Below are 18,263 nucleotides of genomic sequence, written 5' to 3' on the forward strand. Positions count from 1 at the left end.
CGGCCCCCTTGTCCCTCTCCGCATCCCCCCATCCCAGAGCCACGGCCCTGCTTCTGGCCCCAGCCCTAGGGGGCTGCAAGGGGTGCAGAGGTAATGGGGGGCACAGCACCCCCACTCTAAAAAGTGTTCCAGTGCCACTGTCACTCCCAATAAGGCAGAGGAACTTTTCCTAATGGCCAGTCAGGATCAGGTCATCTGGGGCCTCCAGATTCTGCACGGTGTGATTAGCCGGGTGTTGAGGCTGGTAGCTCTGATCTTGGGACTGTGTCCTGGAGTTAAGTTCCAAAGAACTTCCTTTTGGACCCCGATTTATATAGTTAAACTTGAGTCCTGCTTAACTATATCTTAACCTATCATTTTAAACTGAACTATTATAATTCTTTGACCAATCTTAACATATTGTGAAACAATTCTTCACCCAATCATACCCCACCACTTTAGTAGATTTAAATCTTACAAAATTAATTATGCAACAGACAGAAACAATCAAAGAACCAGACAGAGACCAAACAGATAAACAATAGAGAAGTAGAGATCATAAAGGCAAAAGAACAGAACTATCAATTTTACAATCACAACTGTTGATAAGCGATTCCATGCCCAACAGAATGCTATCAAGCAAAGTTTTCTTTAAACATCTTAAGAGATTTCTTACTTATCTGGTGACTGTGGGTACTATTAGGAGGGCTGCTTTACCAGCCCGATATTACATTTTTTGATATAATTTAGAAGGAATGTGAGGATGTGACTTTCTGCTTCTTGGCTCATGGCTGTTGCGCTCCTAATATGACTGCAGAAGAAGGTCTCGGACTTTACACAGCAGTTGTTTGGAAACTTCTTCACCATTTGCAGAGAAAAAGGAGCTAACAGGTTAAAGACACAAGGGAATGCTGAGCCTACCATTAAGGGATAGAATGTACCCCTCTTTGGTATGGGGGGGAATCAGCAGTACCCAAAACTCTATGTAAGTCCTCATTTAATATTCGTATTACAGTAGGACAAAGGGGTTCATTGTGCTTTGCCCTGTATATGCATCAGAAAGATAGTCTTAGCCCCACACAGTTTATATATCTCCCATGATTATAGTCTCCGAACACTAAAACTCTTTTAAGTTTTGGGAGTTTGGGCTGATCTTGTATTGGAAACAAAGCACCCAAGAGTAGGAATTTAGTCATTAGTATGTTCCAATACATCAGTCTATGCACACCACTTCATTGTGTAAATGATTTCCTTTGAGCCATAATACATTTTGTTTTACTACAAACTCTATGGGCCTAGACTGTTAGGGAATTTCATGCAGGCCATCCTGAAGAACAACCTATAATCTCCAAGAACGTGTGGTTAAGGAAGGGTGGGTGGAACCTACTCCATTTGAGGTTTTGTTCAAAAGTGCATGAACCAAAGGGTCCTATCACATAAAGTTTCATTGTAAGTGCTGTAGTCCTAATGTTGCATGGGAAATGCTTAATGACCACACATGAGAATTGATCTTAATAAGTCAAAGGGCTAAGATCATATTTTGTCAAGCCCATGCACCATATTTATTTGCCTATGTATTTACACCCTTTGTGGCTTTAAGGGTCTATCTCCTAATAAATGGAAATTGGTCAATACCAGAGACGATCATACTTTATATTTTGCCATCACAAAAATTTGATCAGAATTCACCCTTATATTCGTGTGCTCCAGAATCTAAGTTTTGTTTTGTACAAATATGCAGTTTTAGTTCTTTTGGCTTCCAAGAAAACCTCCTAAAAGTGAACAGAGTATAAACTCCATGTAGTGTTAGCCTCTTGAGTCTCTGGACAGCCTGCAACAATTGATCCACACTCCTCAATGGAGTTTTGAAGACTGAAAGCAAATGACAACTTCAAATGTCAGCATTGTTAACTATTTGACAGCTGATAATTTTAGCAGAAAGTTTAGGCTAAGGTGCTTATCTTATCTTATCACTCCCTATATCCTTTCGGGTGCCAAAAGCCCCCTATGTCACCCACCCAGCTGCCCAAGTCTATAGTTCATTCTCCCACCTGTGACAATTTTTAAGTGCAGTTATGTATTAATACAAAATTGTTGAATTCTGAAAACATGGAATAAACCAAATTAAATCTAATATAAAAACAAATAGCACAAGGAATACTATACTGCTTATTTATTTTTTCTTTGTAAATCAAAACATCCATTAAAAATTTACCTATAGCTGCTGGAGAATTTCTGGTCTGTAGTCCCGGAGTGCTACAACTACCAGGGCCCTTGCCACAGAATTTAGTTCTAGTTTGCCATAGAATACACTGAGTCTGGCCAAAAACGTTTTCCTATAAAGTTGATTAAGCCTCCCTGCTATTGTTGTCTTGTGTAGCATTCATAATGTCTTTCTGCCCTTGAATTGATCAGAGGTCACCAAGGAAGTGTTTATCATACATTTTTTTCGGGGAGTGGAGGGAAAAATAAAAACTGCCAGGCAATCTGAGAAAAGTTGTCAGGACTTCAAGCAACTGATGGGAGTTTGAGATTATACATCCTTGGCTGGGTCAAGAAGGTGTATATTTCTAGAAAAGGCAACTCTGACTTTGTCCTGTGGCTGCAGGACATCCAACAGCTTGTGACCTTGTCAAGGTTCCTTCCCCACTCTGAACTCTAGGGTACAGATGTGGAAACCTGCATGAAAAACCCCCAAGCTTATTTTTACCAGCTTAGGTTAAAACTTCCCCAAGGTACAAACTATTTTATCTTTTTCCCTTGGACTTTATTGCTGCCACCACCAAGCGTCTAACAAATATATAATAGGGAAAGAGCCCGCTTGGAAACGTCTTTCCCCCCAAAATCCTCCCAAACCCTACACCCCCTTTCCTGGGGAAGGCTTGATAAAAATCCTCACCAATTTGCATCGGTGAACACAGACCCAAACCCTTGGATCTTAAGAACAAGGAAAAAGCAATCAGGTTCTTAAAAGAAGAATTTTAATTGAAAAAAAAGTAAAAGAATCACCTCTGTAAAATCAGGATGGTAAATACCTTACAGGGTAATCAAATTAAAAACACAGAGAATCCCTCTATGCAAAACCTTAAGTTACAAAAAGACACAAAAACCGGAATAAACATTCCATTCAGCACAACTTATTTTATCAGCCATTTAAACAAAACAGAATCTAATACATATCTAACTAGATTGTTTATTAACCCTTTACAGGAGTTCTGACCTGCATTCCTGCTCTGGTCCCAGCAAAAGACACGCACAGAAAGAGAGAACCCTTTGTTTCTCCCCCATCCAGCTTTGAAAGTATCTTGTCTCCTCATTGGTCATTTTGATCAGGTGCCACCGAGGTTATCTTTAGCTTCTTAACCCTTTACAGGTGAAAGTGTTTTTTCCTCTGGCCAGGAGGGATTTAAAGGTGGTTAGCCTTCCCTTTATATTTATGACACGCCCCCCAAATCACAGATAGGGTGAAACATTGGCAGTGATTTCTTCCTGGAGCTCTAGGAGAAAACAGAGTTAATAAGACACATGCATCTCTAAATATACTACCAAGTATATAAAGACTAAAAATATTTTCCACATCTCAAGGATGATTTTAACCAGTTGATTCTGGGAAACTTTCATGGGAGAGTGCATCAGCCACTTTGTTAGAAGCTCCTGAGATGTGTTGGGTGTCGAAATCAAAATCTCGGAGAGCTAAACTCCACCAAATAAGTTTTTTGTTATTTCCCGTGGCGGTATGAAGCCACTGTAGCGCAGCATGGTCGGTTTGCAGGTGGAAACGCCGTCCCCAAACATATGGGCATAGCTTTTCCAGAGCATAGACAATGGCGTAACATTCTTTTTCACTGACTGACCAGTTGCTTTTCCTCTCAGACAGCTTCTTGCTGAGAAACACTACAGGGTGGAATTCTTGATCCGGTCCTTTCTGCATTAAAACTGCTCCCACACCACACTCGGATACATCTGTGGTTTCTAGGAACGGTTTGTCAAAGTCTGGGGCCCTTAGCACAGCATCAAACATGAGTGTCGCTTTAAGCTGGTTAAAGGCCTTCTGACACTCTTCAGTCCACTGAATGGCATCTGGCTGTTTCTTTTTGGTTAGGTCTGTCAGTGGGGCGGCAATTTGGCTGTATTGCGGTACAAATTGCCTGTAATATCTGGCCAAACCTAAGAAGGATTGGACCTGTTTCTTTGACTTTGGGACAGGCCATTTTGGATAGCATCCACTTTGGCCTGTAGGGGGTTGATAGTTCCTTGATCCACCTGGTGTCCAAGGTAAGTCACTCTGTTTAGGCCTATTTGACACTTCTTAGCCTTAACAGTTAGTCCTGCCTCCCTGCGCTCGAAGACTTTTTGTAGATGTTCCAGGTGTTCCGCCCAGGAATCCGAAAATATGGCCACGTTGTCAAGGTAGGCGACTGCATATTCTCCTAATCCCACTAGGAGACCATCTACAAGTCTTTGGAAGGTGGCGGGTGCATTCTGCAGCCCGAAAGGGAGTACATTAAATTCATACAGCCCGACATGGGTGGTGAAGGCTGACCTTTCCTTGGCGGATTCATCTAGCGGTACCTGCCAGTACCCCTTGGTTAAGTCCAAGGTAGAGATGAACTCAGCCCATCCCAGTTTCTCTAATAGTTCATCTGTGCGTGGCATTGGATAGTTGTCTGGGCGAGTCACAGCATTTAGCTTACGGTAGTCCAAGCAAAAACGTATTTCCGCATCTGGTTTGGGAACTAGAACCACTGGAGATGCCCATGCACTGCCAGAGGGGCTGATTACCCCCATCTGTAACATATCCTGGATCTCCCGTTCTATAGCAGTTTTAGCTTTTGGAGACACCCGCTAAGGTTGGACTTTAATTGGGTGAGCATTACCTGTGTCAATGGAGTGGTATGCCTGTTCAGTCAGTCCTGGGGTGGTTGAGAACGTTGGTGCATAGCTAGTGCACAGCTCCTTGATCTGCTGTCGCTGCATACGCCCAAGGGTCATGGAGAGGTTCACCTCTTCCACTCCACCAGCACTTTTTTCTTCATAGTAGACACCATCAGGCCACTCAGCGTCGTCTCCTCCCTGGGCTGTAAACTGACAAACCTTTAATTCCTTGGAATAAAAGGGCTTTAGAGAATTAATATGGTACACCTTACGCTTTTGGTTGGAGGTGGGGAATGCTATGAGATAATTAACAGCTCCCAGGTGCTCCTGGACCGTGAACGGCCCTTCCCACGACGCTTCCATTTTATGGGCCTGGAGTGCCTTTAAGACCATGACCTGGTCGCCTACTTTGAAGGAATGCTCTCTGGCATGTTTATCATACCAGGCTTTTTGCTCTTTTTGAGCATCCTTTAGGTTTTCTTTAGCAAGGGCTAAAGAGGTTCGGAGGGTGTTTTGTAGGTTGGTTACAAAATCCAGTATGTTAGTTCCTGGAGAAGGTGTAAACCCCTCCCATTGCTGGTTCACCAACTGTAATGGCCCCTTAACCTCACGGCCATATACAAGTTCAAATGGGGAAAACCCTAAACTGGGATGTGGTACAGTTCTGTGGGCAAAAAGCAACTGCTGCAACACTAGGTCCCAGTCATTGGAGTGCTCATTTACAAATTTACATATCATGGCCCCCAAAGTCCCATTAAATTTCTCCACCAGACCATTTGTTTATTGATGGTAAGGGGTGGCAACCAAGTGATTCATCCCATGAGCTTCCCAAAGGCTTTCCATAGTTCCTACCAGGAAATTAGTTCCTGCATCTGTGAGGATGTCAGAGGGCCAGCCTACCCTGGCAAAAATGTCTGCTAGTGCCTGGCACACACTTTTAGCCCTGGTGTTGCTTAGAACTACTGTTTCTGGCCATCGGATGGCAAAATCCATGAAAGTCAGTATGTACTGCTTTCCTCTAGGTGTCTTTTTCAGAAAAGGCCCCAGAATATCCACAGCTACTCGCTGAAATGGAACTTCAATGATGGGAAGTGGCTGGAGAGGGGCTTTGACCTGGTCTTGGGGTTTTCCCACTCTTTGGCATACCTCACAAGACTGGACATAGGTAGAAACATCCTTGCTCATTCCCTCCCAATGGAATGACCTCTCCAAATGGTCTTTGGTCCTGTTCACCCCAGCATGGCCACTAGGATAATCATGGGCCAAGCTCAAGAGCTTTACCCGGTACTTAGTTGGAACTACCAACTGTCTCTGAGGATGTCAGTCTTCCTGGTGTCCACCAGAAAGAGTTTCCTTGTATAAAAGTCCTCTTTTTACAACAAACCTGGATCAATTAGAAGAGCTGAGAGGCAGTGGGTTGCTCCGGGCCACCGTCCAAGCTCTCTGGAGGCTTTCATCTGCTTCCTGTTCAGTCTGGAACTGTTCCCTTGATGCTGTAGATATCAGTTCCTCATTGGATTGTGGACCTAGGCTTGGTCCCTCTGGAAGCGATGTAGGGGATGGGGCTGTTTCCATTGACTGTGAACCGCTCTCCGCTGGTGCACTATGTTGGGGTTCAGGCTCCAGCTGAGCCTCTTGTGTAGGGTTATTGACTGCTGCCGGTTCCGGTTCTGGGACTGGCTCTGTCTGGGTCTCTGTGACTGGATCCACTACTGCTGTTGCAGACATTGGCATGGGGTCCGGGGCCATCACCTCTGACTGGGTCCTGGTAGAAGTTTCCGGAACAGAGCTAGGCGGGACGGCTTGCTTAGCCTGGCTGCGGATGACCATTCCCACCCTCTTGGCTAGCTTCACATGATTGGCCAAGTCTTCCCCCAACAGCATGGGGGTGGATAATCATCATATACTGCAAAAGTCCAAGTTCCTGACCAGCCCTTGTACTGGACAGGCAACTTGGCTGTAGGCAAATTGAAGGAGTTGGACTTGAAGGGTTGAATTGTCCCTTGGATCTCTGGGTCGATTAAATTGGAGTCCACTAAGGAAGCATGGATAGCCGACACTTGTGCTCCGCTGTCCCTCCACGTGGTGACCTTCTTCCCGAGAATGCTGAGTCCATTTCCTTATCCCATAAACACTGTTTTATTTCCTCCTTGGACATATTCAGGAATTGCTCCTGAGCTATCAAATCACACATTCCGTTAAAGCTAGTGACACCCTTTCCTTGGACCCATTTATCTAACAGATCCTTCATCTGGTTGAGATAAGCCACATTACTTAGTCCAAGCCCTCTCTTAAGGGTTCAAAATTTTACTCTGTTTCAGATGTAATTTGAAATTGCTTTAAAACCAAATCCTTGAACTTATTATAGTCAGAAGCCTCATCAATAGGCATCTTATTGAATATGTCCAGAGCTCTTCCAGTCAATTTTGCGACCAATGTGGTCATCTTGTGAGCTTCAGGAATTTTATGGAGAGTGCACAGTCTCTCAAAGGTGAGAAAATATTCAGCAATATCACTGGATTCATCATACTGTGGACATAGTCGCTCTCATTTGTGGATTGTTGGGGAAGGATTGTTACGGTTATCCAGTAGATTCCGCTCCGCCCTTACCTTCTCCATCTCCAGTGCATGCTTCCTCTCTTTTTCCTTCTCCTCCAGTTCTTTTTCCCTTGTCTCCATAGCTCTCCTGTGGGCAGCCTCTAGGGCTTTTTCTGCCTCTTTTGCAGTCTCCATTTCTTTGTCCTTTGCCTCCATAGCTCTCCTGTGGGCAGCCTCTAGGGCTTTTTCTGCCTCTTTCGCTGACTCCAGTCTGGTTAACTTCAATTTGTGTTGTGCCTCGGTTTCTGTCATGTTTGCCTCTCTGTTTTTAACTAACTTTACACCCGAGAGTTAGAAATAAAACAAACAAACAAACAAACAAAAAACTTGGCTTGTCAAAAATATATATATATATATATAGGTTGTGCTGTAACCGGATACCTATGTTCTCTGATAGTGATTGTCAGCCTACAGAAAAATCCAAAAAAAAAAAAAAATCCTAACACCTTTGTCTCCAGGAAAATAGACAGAAAACCCCCCTAGTTGCTCTTAGGTAAAAAAACAACTTCAGGTCTGTGAAGACTTCTGAATTTCCCTGCAAGAGGTTAACTACCCTGCCTTTAGGTAGAGAAAACTCCAGCTTACAAAAGACAATTACCTTTTGTCTCTGCTCTGGCCCCAAGCAGAGACAAAAAAAACTCTAACTGCTTTCAGCTTAAAACCTACTTTCCAGCAGCCCAAAGGAAATTAAAAAAATTTCCTTTTTAAAATCTGTGCTTCTGGTTCAAAAAATTTCAACATGATTTCAAGTTAATCCCACCGCTCTGCCACCATGTCAAGGTTCCTTCCCCACTCTGAACTCTAGGGTACAGATGTGGGGACCTGCATGAAAAACCCCCTAAGCTTATTTTTACCAGCTTAGGTTAAAACTTCCCCAAGGTACAAACTATTTTACCTTTTTCCCTTGGACTTTATTGCTGCCACCACCAAGCATCTAACAAATATATAACCGGGAAAGAGCCCACTTGGAAATGTCTTTCTCCCCACCACCGCCCCAGCTTTGAAAATATCTTATCTCCTCATTGGTTATTTTGGTCAGGTGCCACCGAGGTTATCTTTAGCTTCTTAACCCTTTACAGGTGAAAGGGTTTTTTCCTCTGGCCAGGAGGGATTTAAAGGTGGTTAGCCTTCCCTTTATATTTATGACAGACCTGTTTTTATTTTTCCTTGGATAGTGGAAAAAGGCATTGAATGACCTTCTGAAAAGCTTGATATCATTCTGGGCCTTGAGGTATTACACAAGATTCAGTCCAATCCCCAGAGGACACCATCTCAGCACTTGTCATCTGCTGCTTCTTCTAATGTCAGGTAGTCCTGAGAGAATAATTGAACCTTTAGAATTCTCAACTTTTGACTTTGTTCTATTACAGCAATGTAAAACTTGAATAATTTAATGGAATTGCTCCATAGCTGACTGGTGTAACAGGAGAATTGGGCTCACTGTAAGACATAAGCAGAAGGCAAATGTGGATATACAAGCAAAAATCACAAATAAGGAAATATACATAACAAATACAAAACTTAGGTATACTGAACAAAAAGATGGGAAAATGAAGATTGCAGAAGACAAGTCATTTTTCAAACAGACAGGGAACAGAATAAACAGAATAAATCAGTACAACATGTAAGAGGAGTTAAGGTAACAATTATAGGATAAGCAGAAATTGCAGAATTGCTAAATTAATTCTTCATTTTAAATGTTCACAAAAGAATATGCGTAGATTGAAGACAAGCACAGAAATACATTTTCTCTACAAGAAAAACTAAATGCAGGAAGAACTAGTTCAAAATAAAACAAGTAAAATAGAAATGATTGAAGCTGGGTAATGCACCAGAACAAAACAGGCTCCATTCCAATATTCTGAAGGACGAATTTAAAAAAAGGAAAGTTCAGTTATTTAAAATTATCAGTCTTTGACCACTCTCTCTTTGCTGGAACATTTCCCCCACCTCCATGCCTCAAGCATACACTTCAATTTTGGGGAAAAAAAATACTTCCCTCAATTCTCCCATGTATCTTTCTCTTCCGTTTTGCCTATAAAATTATGGATCTCTCATACCTTTGACTTCATCCTCAATTCATTCCTCCACTCTGGAGTCAACCCTCTCTGCTTCCCCAGAATTGTCCTCACTTACTGCAACTCACTAGTTGCTTATTGCTAGCTAACTCTAAATGGGGAGGTTTCAGAGTAGCAGCTGTGTTAGTCTGTATCCACAAAAAGAAAAGGAGTACTTGTGGCACCTTAGAGACTAACAAATTTATTTGAGTATATGGGGAGTACTTGATCTGTCTGCCTTCCATAACACTGCTGATCACTCTCCTCCTCCACTTCATCTTTCTCCTTGATTCTTCAACTGTGATTTCTTCCTTCCTTGCTAATCGAACCTTCAGTGTGTCCCTTAATGCCTTCTCAATTTCCTCAATTCTTTCCACTGGTGTTCACCCTCTCTCACTCCATTATTTTCCTATCTCTCAAGGCTCAAAGTTCAATTTAATCTTTGGACTGGCTCCTCTGATGTGGCTGAGGCACAGTTAGTGCATTTTAAAAATGGGAATGCAAAAAATGCCCTTTGCACTGACTCACCTGATCCTGAGCGCACTGTCCCCAAAGGTTGCTTTAACATACACCGGCTAGTACGCTATGATATCCAGAAATTGCCAGGACACAGGCGAACCTTGTGTATTCCCCTTGCCCACAGATAGCATCCAGCTACCAGCATAAGGGGGATATTAGGCTATAGTGATGCTATGCTGTCTGAGTTTTCCCCCTGCATAGGGGAGATTCTCTGGGGCTGGATCTGCTGGGTTTAGGTATGCAAATAGCCAGAGTGCAGACTAGGATTTGGGGCCTTAAGCTCTTTTCTCCTTTCCGCCACACTGTCCAGTATTTCTCAAATTCATGTAACTTTTTCCTCTTCAGAGTCATAGATATAAAGGACAGAAAGGATCATTATTATCATCATCTAGTCTGACCTTTTATGCATAACACAGCCCAAAGAACCTCACCCAGTAACTTCTGCATCAAGCTCAACTCCTAAATGATGTGCTATAGTTCACACAGAAAGAGACTCAATCTAGATTTCAATACTTCTATTGATGGAGAATCCACTATGTCCCTAGGTAAGTTGTTCCAATCATTAATTTTCCTTACTGTTAAAACATCTGTGCCTTATTTTTAGTCTGAATGTTTCTAGCTTCAACTTCCCACCATTGATATCCCTTATTGTGCTACATTAAAGAGCCATTTACTATCAGAAATCTTTTCTCCAAGTAAGCACTTGTAGACTGTGATCACCTTCTTTTGGTTAAACTAAAAAGACTGAGTTTAAGTCTCTCAATATAACCACAAATAATAATAAGAACATAAGAATGGCCATGCTGGGTCAGACCAAAGGTCCATCTAGGCCAGCATCCTGTCTTCTGACATTGGCCAATGCCAGGTGCCCCAGAGGGAATGAACAGAGCAGGTAATCATCAAGTGATCAATCCCCTGTCGCCCATTCCCAGTTTCTGGCAAACAGAGGCTAGGGACACCATCCCTGCCCATCCTGGCTAATAGCCATTGATGGACCTATCCTCTATGAATTTATCTAGTTCTTTTTTGAACTTTGTTATAGTCTTGGCCTTCACAACATCCTCTGGCAAGGAGTTCCACAGGCTGACTGTACGTTGTGTGAAAAAATACTTCCTTCTGTTTGTTTTAAACCTACTGCCTATTAATTTAATTTGGTGACCCCTAGTTCTTCTGTTATGAGAAGGAGTAAATAACACATCCTTATTTACTTTCTCCACACCAGTCATGATTTTATAGACCTTTATTATATCCCCTTTTAGTTGTCTTTTTTCTAAGCTGAAAAGTCCTAGTTTTATTAATCTCTCCTCAAACAGCAGCCATTCCATACCCCTAATAATTTTTCTTGCCCTTTTCTGAACCTTTTCCAGTTCCAATACATCTTTTTTGAGATGGGGCAACCACATCTGCACACAGCATTCAAGAGGTGGGCGTACCATGGATTTATATAGAGGCAATATGATATTTTCTGTCTTATTTTCTATCCCTTTCTTAATGATTCCCAACATTCTGTTCGCTGCTTTTGACTGCCACTGCACATTGAGTGGATGTTTTCAGAGAACTATCCACAATGACTCCAAGATCTCTTTCTTGAGGGGTAACCGCTAATTTAGACCCCCATTGTTTTATAAGTATAGTTGGGATTATGTTTTCCAATGTGCATTACTGTGCATTTATCAACATTGAATTTCATCTGACATTTTGTTGCCCAATCACCCAGATTTGAGAGATCTTTTTGTAGCTCTTCGCAGTCTGCCTGGGACTCACCTATCTTGAGCAGTTTTGTATCATCTGCAAATTTTGCCACCTCACTGTTTACCCCTTTTTCCAGATCATTTATGATACATTAAATAGGACTGGTCCCAGTACAGACCCCTGGGGGACACCACTATTTACCTCTCTCCATTCAGAAAACTGACTGTTTATTCCTACCCTTTGCTTCCTATCTTTTAACCAGTTACCAATCCATGAGAGAACCTTCCCTCTTATCCCATGATGGCTTACTTTGCTTAAGAGCCTTTGGTGAGGGACTTTGTCAAAGTCTTTCTGAAAATCTAAATACACTATATCCACTGGAGTCCCCTTATCCATTGGATCCCCCTTATAGTATATATAAGAATATATATACTATATAAGAATCAAAATCCTCCCATTATCATCTCTATTGCTAAAATCCTCCACAAATTAGTAATTTCTCACCTTAATTTCCTCAACTTCTGTCTTGCTTCACTGCACCTCAATGCCTCTTCACTCTGCCTATAATATTGTTGCAAATCATCTTTCTCTTCCTCAACACCAACCACATCCCTGTCCTCTTTAAATCCTGTCATTGGCTTTGTCTCTCAGTGAATTCAATTCAAATTCCTAGTCCTAGTCTGAAAGGTGCTATACAGCATCATTCCACCTACATCTCAGCTCTCACTTCCCCCTACTTTTTTTGTCATTCCTTATGCTTTTCACAATACTTTGGTCCACCTTCTCTGATCTAATTTTTCCTTCCCCCTTTTATCTCAGGCTTCAACCACAAAGTACACACTATGTCCTTCGTATCTATTCTAGTAAAACCACCTCTTCAAGCAATCTCACCTCTTTTTTCCCCCCACTGTTTTGTTTTATTTAAAATATAACATCTTTGGGAGATTGAACATGTCTTAATCTATAATTGTAAAGCATTCTGTACATTTATGATTTCTATATACAGTAAATGACTTCTAATAGTAAAATGAGTAGATGAAGGGGAAGTACTGTGGCTCAGAGGACACAGGGAGAGATTGGTAATCAGAGAATTGGATTCTGTTCCCAGCACCTTTATGTCAGTTTCAACGTTTGATACTCAGCTCAGCACCTTTTTGTCAGTTTCAATGTTTGATACTCAGCCCATTTGTAAAAGGCCTTAAGATCTATGCTTGGAAAGTACTAGATAGGTCTTATTTAGGAAAGTTCTGGATAATACAGACATATCAATTTAACTATTAGTTGCATTAATATTTTTACACTGATTGCAGATTGATCGGGGCACTTGATTAAATTACATGTAAACCTCAATTTTACAAGTCTCAGGAGGACATGCAAAACTTAATAAAATCTGGAGTTAAGTCAGGAGGTTTGGATACAATAGTGTACTATTAGGTTGGGAGACAAGGGCATTTTGACTAATACAAGGGACTTTTGGAAAACTGGAGTTCATAACATTGTAGTCAATGTTGATTTAATCAAAGAGAGACAGGCTATGCTTAAGAAAAGTCATTAAAAACTGTCAAAATAACAAATCCCAGATGACAGAATTTGTGAACTTCATGCAAGTTTTCAGTTCAATGTCAGCTTAGAACCTACACAATGGTACTGTATAGAAGACTGGCTACTTTGAACTCAATTGTGGCTTCTTGAGCAGGCACAGTTCTTCTTGGAGTTCCAAGGAGCACAGCCACTGTACCACCTGGGTACAGGGTGGCCCTTATGTTTCCCTTTATACAAGTTTTGGAGGGGGTAGGTCACAGGTGTTTTCCCCTTTTGAGGTGGCTAGCACTGCCAGTGTGCAATGTGGCTTTTTCTCTTGTGAAACAGCACAGGGCTAACCACAAGTCTAGCTCTTCCGAGGAGAGGCTGAGGGAACTGGCTTGTTTAGTCTGCAGAAGAGAAGAGTGAGGAGGGATTTGATAGCAGCCTTCAACTACCTGAAAGGGGGTTCCAAAGAGGATGGAGCTCGGCTGTTCTCAGTGGTGGCAGATGACAGAACAGGGAGGTGTGGGAGGTCTAGGTTGGATATTAGGAAATGCTATTTCACTAGGAGGGTGTGAAGCACTGGAATGGGTTACCTAGGGAGGTGGTGGAATCTCTATCCTTAGAGGTTTTTAAGGGCCTGCTTGACAAAGCCCTGGCTGGGATGATTTAGTTGGTGTTGGTCCTGCTTTGAGCAGGGGGTGGGACTAGATGACCTCCTAAGGTCTCTTCCAATCCTAATCTTCTATGATTCTACCAGATTAACTATGAATAGTGTAAAATTGTTTGAATCTGTCACATATAAAACCCATGGAAATGAATAAATCTAAAAGGGTGAGATCTTGAAGGAATTTTAGGTGGAACTGAGTGTCATGGTTTTGATTCTAAGGCAATTTAGAAAACGAGGACTGCAGTTACTATGTATGCATGTATGTCTCTACAGGACTGACTAAAAGAGAAATCTAGGGTACCATCCTGACAGTACAAAATCTTAGAATGAGATTCGTATTAAGCTTCCCAAAACAGTTCCAACATAATAAATAAAAAATAATTGTAACAGGAGTAGTATTTACTGAACACTAAACTCTAAATCTAGTGGGATTTTCTCTATTGATGCAAAAGACACAGTAAATTGTCTGATTCTTTTATTTTCTTTTGTATTACCATAGTGCTTAGGAGCCTTCATCATGAACCAGATCCCCATTGTGCTAAACCAGAGGTGGGCAAACTACAGCCCGTGGGCCACATATGGCCTGTGGGACTGTCCTGCCCGGCCCTTGAGCTCCCGGCTCCTCCCCTGCTGTCCCCCCTCCCCTGAAGCCTCAGCTCGCCATGCTGCCAGCGCTCTGGGCAGCGGGACTGCATGATGGCGTGGCTGGCTCCAGCCGAGCGGCACGGCTGCCAGTCCTGGTGCTCTGAGTGGCATGGTAAGGGAGCGGGGGGGGGGGGGGGGATATGGGGCAGGGGGTCCATAGGGGCAGTCAGGGAACAGGGGGCAGTTGGATAGGCGTGGGAGTCCTGGGGGGCTTGTTAGGGGGCGGGGTGTGGATAGGGGTGGGGGCAGTCGGGACAGGGAGGTTGGATAGGGGGTGGGGTCCTGGAGCATGGTTAGGGGACGGGAAGTGGAAGGGGGTGGAAAGGGGGCAGAGGCCAAGCTGTTTGGGGAGGCACAGCCTTCCCTACCTGGCCCTCCATACAATATCAGAACCCTGATATGGCCCTCATGCCAAAAAGTTTGCCCACCCCGTGCTAGACACTGTACAAACACAGAACAAGATGGTGGCTGCTCCAAGGAGCTTACAATCCAGGTATGTAAAGAGATCTTTGTATGAAGTGACAGGTTTCAGAGTAACAGCCGTGTTAGTCTGTATTCGCAAAAAGAAAAGGAGTACTTGTGGCACCTTAGAGACTAACCAATTTATTTGAGCATGAGCTTTCGTGAGCTACAGCTCACTTCATCGGATTGTGTTTATCCTGTATTCAAATTTATATTAGCAATTTAACCATTCAACATTTTCTATTATATTCATGGAAAAATACTGACGACCTCTCAACTTGTCTCTAAATTCCCCTGGATGTTAAAAAAAGACTATAGCCAAGAAGATTACCTTTGAAATATGAGATAAATTATGAGTTCAAATTGTGTGTATAAATATTTCTCAAGTTTTCTCCATCCCTGTGATTATAGATCTATTCTTACAACTTCTCAATAGAAGAAAAAATCTGATCGAAAACATTTCACATGAACAAAAAAGCCAAGTTAGAAAAAAAAAATCAATCATATGAAGATGTAATTGTGATTGTCACATTAGGAAAGGTTTAGCCATTTAAAATGGTAAAATTAAACAAGATACAATTACAGCTATTGCAGATTCAGTCACTCTCTGAAGTTCTAAGCTCCCTCATGTGGCTCGAAGGATCCTAATATTAGGAGCCAAGTTAATCTCATTTGATTATTTAGGGTGAGAATCTCCACTGAATTTGGGTACCTCTTAAGCCAAGGGTGGGCAAACTTTTTGGCCCAAGGGCCACATCTTGGAATGGAAATTGTATGGTGGGCCATGAATGCCCACAAAATTGGGGTTGGGGTATGGGAGGGGGTGTAGGCTCTGGGGTGGGGCCAGAAATGAGGAGTTCATGGTACTGGAGGGGGCTCCGGGCTGGGGTGGGGGAGTGGGGAGGGTGAGGGCTCTGGCTGGGGATGCAGGCTCTGGGGTGGGGCTGGGGAGGAGGGGCTTGGGGTGCAGGAGAATGCTCCAGGCTGGGACGGAGGGGTTCAGAGGGCCGGAGGGCGATCAGGGCTGGGGCAGGGGGTTGGGGTGCAGGAAGGGGTGTGGGCTCCAGCTGGAGGCACGGGCTCTGTAGTGGGGCTGGGGTTAAGGGGTTTGGGATGCAGGAGGATGCTGTGGGCTGGGATCGAGGGGTTCGGAGGTTGGGCGGGGGATCAGGGCTGGGGCCGGGGGTTGGAGTGTGGGGAGAGCCGCTTGGCCTCAGCGCTTACCCCAAGCAGCTCCCGGAAGCAGCGGCATGTCCCTTCTCCGGCTCCTATTCAGAGGCGCAGCCAGGCGGCTTGCAGGCACCACCCCTGCAGCTCCCATTGGAGTGCTGGAGGGACCCATCAGAGAGCGTAGGAGCCGGAGTGGGGCCATGCAGCTGCTTCTGGGAGCTCCGTGGAGCGGCCCCCGATGCTGCACCCCGGCTGGAGCAGGGCCATGTGAAGATCCAGGTTACTATGCACCCCTCTCAAGTGGCATAATCTGCCCCGCTTGAAACAGTCTCTTCATCCCCGCCCCGTGCTGACCCCCATGAGCTATTCCTCCCATGCTGCTGCGCAGGGCCTGCCCTGGGACGCTGCCGCCAGCCTCCCTCCACTTGCGTGCACGCTGGGTGCACCCAAGGCAGGCGTCGGTGGTGCGCTAGGGGCCCCAGCCCTGCCTCAGGGAGGAGCCGCTGTGCTCCATGTCCCAGCCACCTCCCGCGCCCTGCCTGCCCCTCAGGCTGCCGCGCGGTCGCTCGCTCCCCTCAGCCTCCCCTTCCTGCCGACTCCCGCTTCAAGTGTCTCCGCCCCGCGAGCAGCTGAGCTGTCCAAGACAGCAGCCCTGCCACCCCTCACCCACCAACTGCGCACTCACCCGAGCCCGCCTTCCCTATCCGCCTCGCAGCTCGCTCCTCTCCCCTGCGATTGGCTGGGCGCCTTGTCTCTCCGGCGCCTCCCCCTCCCATTGGGCGAGGCCACGGCGCCGCCGCCCTGCTCCCCGCCCCTCCCGGTGCGATCGGTTGATCCGAGCGGAGAGTAAATAGAAGCAGGAGCCCAAAATGGCGGAGTCTTCCAGTCCCGTTCGCGGCGCGGCGCCGCCGGAGCAGGAGTCGTTCGGCGCTAGGCCGCCTCCGGCCGCCAAGGCTTCGCGGGGGCCCCAGCCGGCCGCCAAGAGGCTGAAGGGAGCTGACGAGAAGGGCCTGAAGGGCCCCAAGCGCGTCAACGGCGAAGGGGGCGGCGGCGGGAGCAATAGGCAGCCGCCACCACCGCCAGCGTCGGGCTACGGCGGCCCCACCGCCTGGGGCTTCGCGGCGCTCCCTGCCGGCCCACCTGGGGGCGGGGGAGGCTTCGCTTTCCCCTCTCAACTGCACGGCAAGCTGTTGCCGCCCGCCGTGTTGCTGCCGGCCCCCTCCCACCCGCAGCACCAGCACCGCCACCACAGGCATCGCCTGGACCCGGCCGCCGATGGGGCTGGCAGCGGCAGCACCAGCAAACCCAAGAGGCCCAAGGAGAAGCGGGACAAGGAGAAGAGGAAGCACGGGGCCCTGGCGGCGGGAGGCGGCCTGAGTGCGGCCGGCCGGGAGGAGAACGGCGAGGTGAAGCTGCTGTTGCAGAAAGGTGGGTGCCCGGGGCTGCGCTCTGCGGCGCAGGGTGACGGACCCCTCAAACCTGCCCGGCCGGGACACCTGAGAAGCCGCCGGTTTCAGTGGAGGCCGTGGAGGGAGGGTGACTGAGGAGGCGGTGATGGGAGGAGTGGGGGAGCAATCCAAGGGGGGATGTGGCAGGGCCTGGAGGGGGACAGGGAGGGGACTGCACCGCGGCGGGGAGGGAGGGCGTGGCTGGCAGGTGGGGGTTTCTCGGGCTTTGGGTCTCCCTGAAGCTGCTGCGCGGGGAGCAGGAAATGGTTGTAATGTTGAGTTACTCTTTGATCGGAATGGCTGCCTCTCTTCCCCGCTCCCCCCAGTCAATACGTTGGCTTGTTAGCGGTGTCTCTAAGGGAGTATGCCCGCGGCCACCCCCGACAGCGGAAGCCCGACCTTGGGCTTGGAGCTCTGGTGTAGGCTTCGTAGAGAAGGCGGCAGCAACAGCTCAGTCTGGCGGATCCTGTCAAAAAAGGGGGTGTGGAATTAGCGATGGCGTCAGCTGGAAGCTGCCAGAGGCCTTGGGTTTTCATACCTATTAGGGAAATAAGGATGGCTAGTGGTCTGATTCAGTTCATCAAATGAAACTCTTCTTGCCATTGGTGTGGAAATAATGAATAT

The 18,263-nt window shown here is 45.7% G+C and overlaps 1 protein-coding gene across 4 annotated transcripts in view; it reads left to right on the top strand.

Annotated features, from left to right (window-relative positions):
• The first annotated feature begins 17,008 nt into the window (after nucleotides 1–17,008).
• The window catches only part of RSBN1L (round spermatid basic protein 1 like), a 97,780-nt gene continuing 96,525 nt past the window's right edge, over nucleotides 17,009–18,263 (top strand). For 2 of the 4 annotated variants that reach the window (XM_048836453.2, XM_048836455.2), the window contains exon 1: nucleotides 17,009–17,619. In XM_048836453.2, coding sequence (XP_048692410.1) covers nucleotides 17,061–17,619 — 559 coding nt within the window. In that variant the 5' untranslated portion in view covers nucleotides 17,009–17,060. The remainder of the gene's footprint in view (nucleotides 17,620–18,263) is intronic. The other 2 variants (XM_048836454.2, XM_048836456.2) reach the window with 1 other exon arrangement.

This window comes from Caretta caretta, chromosome 1 (genome assembly GCF_965140235.1).
Source record: "Caretta caretta isolate rCarCar2 chromosome 1, rCarCar1.hap1, whole genome shotgun sequence".
NCBI lineage: Eukaryota > Metazoa > Chordata > Testudines > Cheloniidae > Caretta > Caretta caretta.